General features: G+C 39.6%; 1 protein-coding gene across 1 annotated transcript in view; it reads left to right on the plus strand.

Moving 5' to 3' along the window:
* TARS1 (threonyl-tRNA synthetase 1) overlaps positions 1-3865 on the plus strand; it is a 29009-nt gene extending 25144 nt beyond the window's left edge. The window contains exons 18-19 of the mRNA XM_010588086.3: positions 2411-2525; positions 3329-3865. Of these exons, the coding sequence (XP_010586388.1) occupies positions 2411-2525; positions 3329-3477 (264 nt within the window). The 3' untranslated portion in view covers positions 3478-3865. The remainder of the gene's footprint in view (positions 1-2410; positions 2526-3328) is intronic.
* Positions 3866-10120: the final 6255 nt, after the last annotated feature.

Below are 10120 nucleotides of genomic sequence, written 5' to 3' on the forward strand. Positions count from 1 at the left end.
AAGTCTGAGGTTAATGTGAAATGACAGTGAAATAAAAATGATTGCTTCAGATCCTTTTATCCTATCAGTGGAAATTGGTTGGCAGGTGAGTGGGATATTTAATTTAGCTTACAGTATTACTTTTTGGGAGAAGAAAATACCACAGTTTTATGCAGATAACATGTGGTTTCTACATCTGTTTGCCAGTTGCACCTTCACCCTGCAAGGTATTTTCAAAAGTGCTGCTATGCCAATTTTTTTTTTACATGTTGCTATAAAAAAAATTAGCACACTTATGAAAATACCTTAAGGGGAGAGGACGGGGTTGGCAATCAGAAGACATGCGTTATTTGCTTAAAAATATGGTACTAAAAACTTTGTTTACTTAATACACATAGACTTAAGATAATAAAGTAGAACTAGTATTTTTGAGAAGAAAACTTAAAAAGACAATAATATCTAACTTAGTTTGCCAACTTTAAATTCCTAGAAACTTACTTCAGGAAATCCTAATCTGATCTTTAGCTCGAACCCCTTTATCTGCTTCCTAAGAAGTTCTCCTTAAATCAGAAATGAAATCAGTATTTAGAAAAAAAAGAAAATTTAGTATTTCTTAAACCTATTATTTTCTTTTATTCAAATTATTCTTTTAGAATAGAGTTCTGTTTAATTAGGTTATTGGTATACACAGGGCATTAAAAAAACAATTAGTGTTATAAGACAATTTTATATGGCAGTTTATATTCCATTCTCCAGGAATATGAAAGAAGCTGTGGCAGTGATTTTAGCCTATTGATTACATTGTCAGTGTTTATTTTAAGAAATATTGCACACATAAATGGCAGCAACGAGTTAATTCCTACCTGACTCCTTACCAAATTGCTGCCTGTTTAAGGGACCAGAAACATACTCTGTTGGCCTGGGCATCTATCTTGGATGTTATATGGAAGCCATTCAATTTATTTCCTGGAAACAGTATCAGGAACTTGAGATGTATTTGTAAAAGGATTTCTTTTCCTTTATAATCTGTATGACTTAAGAGCAGTAAATAAGGAAGACCTTAGATTGAAGCAGTGCTGGTGAAGAATTTTAAATACATAGTGGGCTGCCAGAAGAAAAACAAATCTGTCTCGGAGGAAGTATAGCCAGAATGATCCTTAGAAGGGAGGATGGTGAGACTTCCTCTCGCTTACTTCGGACATGTTATCAGGAGGGACCAGTCTGTGGAGAAGGACATCATGCTTGATAAAGTAGAGGTTCAGTGAAAAAGAGGAAGACCTTCAATGAGATGGATTGACATAGTGGCTGCAACAGTGGACTCAAACACAGCAACGATTGTGAGGATAGTGCTGGACCAGGCAGTGTTCTGCTATACGTAAGGTCTGTGTGAGTCAGAACTGACTCATGGCACCCAACAACAAGATGATTTAAGAGAACTGGTTAAATTTAATTAATTGCCTAAATTCTGATGTTTTAAAATCTGATGATTTTTCTAAAACATTTATCTCTCAAAAGCAAAATAAGTTTTGATTTTTTAAATGGTAAAACTTAACATATTAATAGTATATGCTTCAGTATATGCTGTTGTTAGGTGCCATTGAGTCAGTTCCAACTCATAGCGACCCCGTGTACAACAGAACGAAACACTGCTCGGTCTTACGCCATCCTCACAGTTGTTGCTACACTTAAGCCCATTGTTTCACGCACTGTGTCAGTCCGTCTCACTGAGGGTTTTCCTCTTTTTCATTGGCACTCTTCTTTACCAAACATGATGTCCTTCTCCAAGGACTGATCCCTTCTGATAACATGTCCAAAATTTATGAGATGTAGTCTTGCCATCCTTGCTTCTAAGGAGCATTCTGGTAATACTTCTTCCGAGACAGATTTGTTTGTTCTAGATGCACACTTCGTACGTGTCACATTCCAATTATTAATGGATGTTTGCAGCTGTTTCTTCTCATTTTGAGTCATGCTACATCAGCAAATGAAGATCCTGAAAGCTTGACTGAATCCACGTCATTAAGATTGACTCTACTTTGAGGAGGTGGCTTTTCCCTTGTCGTATTTTGAGTGCCTTCCAACCTGAAGGGCTCATCTTCCAGCACTGTATCAGACAGTGTTCCGCTGCTATTCATAAGGTTTTCACTGGCTAATGCTTTTCAGAAGTAGACTGCCGGGTCCTTCTTCCTAGTCTGTCGTAGTCTGGAAACTCAGCTGAAATCTGTCTGCCATGGGTGACCCTGCTGGTATTTGAATACCAGTGGTACAGCTTCCAGCATCACAGCAACACGCAACCCTATAGTACAACAAACTGACAGGCATATCATTTGGTTTACATGATTATCCAAATCTTATGTTGAGCAAAACTATTTACAATCAAAATGTAGTTCTAATTTTAGATGTGAAGCATTGTGTGTCTCTCTTGCAATAGGTACGGCAGGAATTCCATGATGCTAAGTTCATGGCAGATGTCGATCTGGATCCAGGCTGTACATTGAATAAGAAGATCAGAAATGCCCAGTTGGCACAATATAACTTCATTCTAGGTATGGAAAGAAACTTACCAAAGAAAAACTTCCCGAACCTCAGGAAGATCCACTAAAATCTTGAGACCTGGCCCTAAGTTTGGTTCCTTCCAGTCCTGATTGTTAAAACTACTAAAGTTTCTTCAGTTAATATAAGAGGAAAATTTAAGTTTGAAAAGAATGACCTTTAAAAGTTTGTCTAAAAATTTCCTCCCCTTTACCTCATACTTCTTCATGCAGTAAGTTTTTTTTTTAATTATTAATTTTTATTGTGCTTTAAGTGAAAGTTTACAAATCAAGTCAGTCTCTCATATAAAAATTTACATACACCTTGCTATACACTCCTAACCACTCTCCTCCTTATGAGATAGCACAGTTCTTCCCTCCACTATCTCTCCTCATGCCATTCAGGTAGCTTCTGAACCCCTCTGCCCTCTCATCTCCCCTCCAGACAGGAGATGCCAACATAGTCTCATGTGTCTACTTGTTCCAAGAAGCTTATTCTTCACCGGTATCATTTTCCATCCCATATTCCAGTCCAATCCCTGTCTGAAGAATCATACAGTAAGTTTTTATTACATTGGCTACATTAAGTAGCTCAACAAACGTAGCCATTTTACAGCAGCATTGCAAAGTGGTACGTATTTTCAGAAAATAAATAGATTTTTAAATCAGTTGCTCAACTATATACCGTCACCTGTTTATTTTAATGAAGGTTCAGGGTGGCTCTTGGGCCCCAAGATAATTTCCGCTCAAGCGTTCAGGAAGAATCCTTGTGTGTCTTTGATTCAGTCTCACAAAGCTTTGCATCTTTTATGTTTTAGTTGTTGGTGAAAAAGAGAAAACCAGTGGCACAGTGAACATCCGCACAAGAGATAATAAGGTCCATGGAGAACGTACTGTTTCTGAAACCATCAGGCGGTTGCAGCAGCTCAAGCAGTCCCGCAGCAAACAGGCAGAGGAGGAATTCTAACCAAGAACTTCTCACCACTGGGATCATTGGACAGTGATGAGCAGTGTTTCCCTAATGTTCAGTTCGTATTCCAGAGAACATCCATTCATACCAAACTGGGAACACTTTGACAACGTCTGTGTAGGTAACTGTAGGATAAATCTTTTTTGACAGAGAGGTTTTGGACAAGGTGTATTTGAAGGAGTTAATCAAAAGAAACTCATTAAAATGGTTTAATTCATTAAGTATCTGAGCATTGGAAGTAAAACATGAGGAATGCTTTGGTGTGATGTGGGAGAACTTTTTGTAAATTTAATGCAGTCAGAAAATAAAATTTTCTGATTTGATTAAGGTAACAGAGATTAGAATTGGATTATGGCAAAAAAAATAAAAATTTTTATTCACGTAAGTTTCAAGACTGCTCTCTCTTCACATATGTATGTACCAGGAACGAATGCGTGATTCAACAATATATATATTTGAAGTTTAACAACAAATATGAGGCAGAGTGAGTGAAAGGGGCAAATCTACAGTGTATGCTGTTCTCAAGGATGCTGGCTTCTCAGTCATTGGATAAATTGTCTTTCTGGAGTGTCATTTTTAACTTATCTTTTTTGGAGTAGAAACCTCTTCTGTTAAAAACAACCATGGATTTGTTATAGAGTAGATTTATACAAATTTTAAAGATAAAGAATGAGACTTCAAAGAAACATGTTTATGGCAGGTTGCCCTGGGTCCCAGAATCCCGTGATACACAAATTCCCTCCTACATAAGGAATAATTTTCAAAATTTTCTACTGGTGAATGTATGATTGGGAAAATGCCACAGAATAAGAAGTTCCTTATGTGGATGTACATTAACTCCTCTGTAATAGAATCATTTTTTAAAAAGCGCCACCTTCTCAGTTCTCTGATAACCCTCAATAGCTTGTTCATAATAGTTGCTTGAAAGACAAGCCTGTTTACGTGGTTCAATCCTCACTTTAACAAAGGAGATAAGATCCTTAATCGTACAGAGTATTATTTTTAAAACCTCATGATTAAGCTTTGCTTATGAATGTCTGAAGACTTAGCCTTTGATAGATTTGTAATTAATTTTTATGTGTATTTTTTGAGGGAAATAGTTTTATATTTAATCAGGACTTTGCATTGTCAGTAATGACACCATAATTTTCTAATTTGTCTTTAAACAGTATATTTGATTTTTATTCCTTTACGTGAAAATTCGTAGTATGTTAGTTCAGATTTTCTTCAGTTTTAAAAACTTGATGTTACAGAATCATCGTTTTAAATGGTTTCCATAATATGTAGTCCAAAGACCAACTCTGGTTTAGCTAGATTTCATTTTGGTACCTATCCTGCATTTAACAGTAACAAATGGCTTATATGGTATATTAATAACTTCTATTGAAATATTTCCCCCACATGTCTATCAGTTTGTCATACTGTGTGTTGCTGTGATGCTGGAAGCTATGTCACCAGTATTCCGATACCAGTAGGGTCACCCAAGGAGGACAGGTTTCAGCTGAGGTTCCAGACTAAGACAGACTAGGAAGAAGGACCCAGCAGTCTACTTCTGAAAAGCATTAGCCAGTGAAAACCTTATGAATAGCAGCGGAACACTGTCTGATACAGTGCTGGAAGATGAGCACCCCAGGTTGGAAGGCACTCAAAAGATGACTGGGGAAGAGCTGCCACCTCAAAGTAGAGTCAGCCTTAATGATGTGGATGGACTAAAGCTTTCAGGACCTTCATTTGCTGATGTGGCATGACTCAAAATGAGAAGAAACAGCTGCAAACATCCATTAATAATTGGAACCTGGAATGTATGAAGTATGAATCTAGGAAAATTGGAAATTGTCAAAAATGAAATGGAACACATAAACATTGATATCCTAGGCATTAGTGAGTTGAAATGGACTGGTATTGGCCATTTTGAATCGGTCAATCATGTAGTCTACTATGCTGGGAGTGACAACTCAAAGAGGAATGGTGTTGCATTCATTGTCAAAAAGAATGTTTCAAGATCTATCCTGAAGTACAACGCTGTCAGTGATAGGATAATATCCATACGCCTACAAGGAAGACCAGTTAATACGACTATTCAAATTTATGCACCATCCACTAGGGCCAAAGATGAAGAAATAAAAGATTTTTATCAGCTGCTTCAGTCGGAAATTGATCGAACATGCAATCAAGATGCATTGATAATTACTGGTGATTGGAATGTGAAAGTTGGAAACAAAGAAGAAGGATCAGTAATTGGAAAACATGGTCTTGGTGACAGAAACAATGCCGGAGATCGAATGATAGAATTTTGCAAGACCAACAACTTCTTCATTGCAAATACCTTCTTTCACCAACATAAATGGTGACTATACACGTGGACCTCGCCAGATGGAACACGCAGAAATCAAATTGACTGCATCTTGGAAAGAGATGATGGAAAAGCTCAATATCATCAGTCAGAACAAGGCCAGGGGCTGACTGTGGAACAGACCATCAATTGCTCCTATGCAAGTTCAAGCTGAAACTGAAGAAAATCAGAGCAAGTCCACGAGAGCCAAAATATGACCTTGAGTATATCCCACCTGAATTTAGAGACCATCTGAAGAATAGATTTGACACGTTGAACACTGGTGACCGAAGACCAGACAAGTTGTGGGATGACATCAGGACATCATCCTTGTAGAAAGCAAGAGGTCATTGAAAAGACAGGAAAGAAAGAAAAGACCAAGATGGATGTCAGAGGAGACTCTGAAACTTGCTCTTGAGCGCCGAGCAGCTAAAGCAAAAGGAAGAATTGATGAAGTAAAAGAACTGAACAGAAGATTTCAAAGGGCCTCTTGAGAAGACAAAGTAAAGTATTATAACGACATGTGCAAAGAGCTGGAGATGGAAAACCAAAAGGGAAGAACACGCTCGGCGTTTTCTCAAGCTGAAAGAACTGAAGAAAAAATTTAAGCCTTGAGTTGCAATAGTGAAGGATTCCATGGGGAATATATTAAATGATGTGGGAAGCATCAAAAGAAGATGGAAGGAATACACAGTCATTATACCAAAAAGAATTAGTCGATATTCAACCATTTCAAGAGGTGGCATATGATGAGGAACCGATGGTACTGAAGGAAGAAGTCCAAGCTGCTCTGAAGGCATTGGCGAAAAACAAGGCTCCAGGAATTGATGGAATATCAATTGAGATGTTTCAACAAATGGATGCAGCGCTGGAGGTGCTCACTCGTCTATGCCAAGAAATATGGAAGACAGCTTCCTGGCCAACTGACTGGAAGAGATCCATATTTATGCCTATTCCCAAGAAAGGTGATCCAACCGAATGTGGAAATTATAGAACAATATCATTAATATCACACGCAAGCAAAATTTTGCTGAAAATCATTCAAAAACAGCTGCAGCAGTGTATCGACAGGGAACTGCCAGAAATTCAGGCTGGTTTCAGAAAAGGTTGTGGAACCAGGGATATCGTTGCTGATGTCAGATGGATCCTGGCTGAAAGCAAAGAATATCAGAAGGATGTTTACCTGTGTTTTATTGACTGTGCAAAGGCATATGACTGTGTAGATCATAACAAACTATGGATAACACTGCAAAGAATGGGAATTCCAGAACACTTAATTGTGCTTATGAGGAACCTTTACATAGATCAAGAGGCAGTTGTTCGGACAGAACAAGGGGATACTGATTGGCTTAAAGTCAGAAAAGATGTGCGTCAGGGTTGTATTCCTTCACCATACTTATTTAATCTGTATGCTGAACAAATAATCCGAGAAGTTGGACTATATGAAGAAGAACGGGGCATCAGGGTTGGAGGAAGACTCATTAACAACCTGCGTTATGCAGATGCCACAACCTTGCTTGCTGAAAGTGAAGAGAACTTGAAGCACTTACTAATGAAGATCAAAGACCACAGCCTTCACTATGGATTGCACCTCAAACATAAAACAAAAATCCTCACAACTGGACCAAAAAGCAACATCATGATAAATGGAGAGAAGAGTGACGTTCTCACAGATTTCATTATACTTGGATCCACAATCAACAGGTATGGAAGCAGCAGTCAAGAAGTCAAAAGATGCATTGCGTTGGGCAAATCTGCTGCAAAGGACCTCCTCAAAGTGTTGAAGCGCAAAGCTGTCACCTTGAAGACTAAGGTGCGCCTGACCCAAGCAATGGTATTTTCAGTCACATCATATGCATGTGAAAGCTGGACAGTGAATAAAGAAGACTGAAGAAGAGTTGATGCCTTTGAATTGTGGTGTTGGCGAAGAATATTGAATATACCGTGGACTGCCAAAAGAGCGAACAAATCTGTCTTGGAAGAAGTGTGGCCGGAATGCTCCTTAGAGGCAAGGATGACGAGACTGCGTCTTACATACTTTGGACATGTTGTCAGGAGGGATGAGTCCCTGGAGAAGGACATCATGCTTGGGAGAGTACAGGGTCAGCAGAAAAGAGGAAGACCCTCAACAAGGTGGATTGACACAGTGGCTGCAACGATGGCTCAAGCATAACCACAATTGTAAGGATGGCGCGGGACCGGACAGTGTTTCGTTCTGTTGTGCATAGGGTTGCTATGAGTCAGAACCAACTCGACGGCACCTAACAACAACAACAACATTGAAATATTTAGAGAAGCTTTATAAATCCTTCAAAACTTCTCAAGACGTGTTGTTGTTAGGTACCGTTGAGTTGGTTCCGACTCCTAGCGACCCTGTAGGACAGAGTAGAACTGCCCCATAGTGTTTCCAAGGAACAGCTGGTGAATTTGAACTGCTGACCTTTTGGTTAGCAGCTGAGCTCTTAACCACTGTACCACCACTGCTCCTCTCAAGATACAGAAGTATAATAAAGACATAGTTTGGCAGGACTGAGAATTAAAGAATCCCCTTTGTCTAGCAAACACCTACTTAGTTTAGCCCTTACATCCAGTGGAAGCATTGCTGACCACCCTGTAAGAGCTCTTCTAACCCTATGCTTACCCCAGAAAGCTCTGTAGTTCTTCGCTTGGTTTTCCTTTCCCTTTTCTGGAGGGCAGTGACTCTCCTGTTTACTACTGTATTCATCTGTTCTATTCTGGCACTTACTGTTGAAGAAATGAGAACCCAGCTGCTAAGCCTTTATTGACCATCTAGTCTGTTGACTTATGTCATTTTGTTAGTAGTCAAACATACAGAAACAATTTGAGAAAAATTAAAACAACATACTCAAAGTGCCACGTTACAAAATCTATAAAGCTGGATTTTGTAATGTTGGCACTGAGCTGGAAAAAGGTGAAACTCAAACCAAATCATGAAGGAAATGGTGGCCCACGCGGGAAAGTCAGGAAATAATTTCAAATGCCAAGATTAAGGTTGGAGCCCTGGTGGCGCAGTGGTTAAGAGCTCAGCTGCTAACCAAAAGGTCAGCAGTTCGAATCTTCCACTCCTCCACTTTGACCACCCTTAGCCCCTTCTACCTAAGTAGGTAAATAAGAAAGCCAAAGAGTGATAAAAGGCTTATAATGAAACCTGCTTCTTGTCCTTTTGACCCTCACCTGGCTCCCACTCCCTGAAGCAACCACTTTTAGTGGTTTTGGCGAAGAATATTGAATATACTGTGGACTGCCAAAAGAACGAACAAGTCGTTCTTGGAAGAAGTACAACCAGAATGCTCCTTAGAAGCAAAGATGGTGAGACTATGTCTCACATACTTTGGATGTGTTTTCAGGAGGGATCAGTCCCTGGAGAAGGACATCATGCTTGGTAAAGTAGAGGGTCAGCTGAAAAAAGGAAGACCTTCAATGAGATGAACTGACATAGTGGCTGCAACAGTGGACCTAAGCATAACAACGATTATGAGGATGGCACAGAGCTGGGCAGTGTTTTGTTCTATTGTACATAGGGTCGCTGTGAGTCGGAACCAACTCGATCACACCTAACAACAGTGTATACCTCTGTTACTGTCTTTTAATACTAGGAGTATATTACCGTCCCTTGAGTCATCACTTTTAGAAGCCGCCTGTCTTAGGCTGGGTTCTCTAGAGATGCAAAACCAGTGAAACATACGTACATATAGTGAGAGACAGAGAGATTTGCCTAAAGGAAATGGCTTACACAGTTGTAGAGGCTGCCAAGTCCCAAGTCTGTGGGTCAGGTGTCAGGCGGGAGGCTTCTGACTCCCATAACTGCAGAGGTTGACGAATCCAAGAACGGCTTCTGGCTCACAGGCTGCAGAGGCTGATGAATCCCAAGATCAGCAGGCAATGTGGCAGGAAGCTGGCTCATGTTCCAAGAACCAGAGATCAGATGATGACAAGCCAGATGCAGAATCCAGAGCAAGCAAGCAAGCTTTGCCAGAACATCCATATATATATACTGGATTCATGCCACACTTCCAGGAAAACTCCCCTTACAACTGATTGGGTGATCACATTATGGAGGGTGACCACATCATTACATAACTGCCAACCCACTGGGAATCATGGCCCAGCCAAGTTGACACACAACCTTTATCATCATACCCTCTATTGACTTCCTATTTCAGAACATAAGGATTTTTTATTCCTTCCCTCCATCATTCTAATATATTTCAACCTTTTGTTAAATTTATATTGGGTATCTCTTTACTATGTTAATAAACATTATGCTGTATTAGAAACCCTGATGGC

The sequence above is a fragment of the Loxodonta africana genome, chromosome 2 (genome assembly GCF_030014295.1).
Source record: "Loxodonta africana isolate mLoxAfr1 chromosome 2, mLoxAfr1.hap2, whole genome shotgun sequence".
NCBI classification, from domain to species: domain Eukaryota; kingdom Metazoa; phylum Chordata; class Mammalia; order Proboscidea; family Elephantidae; genus Loxodonta; species Loxodonta africana.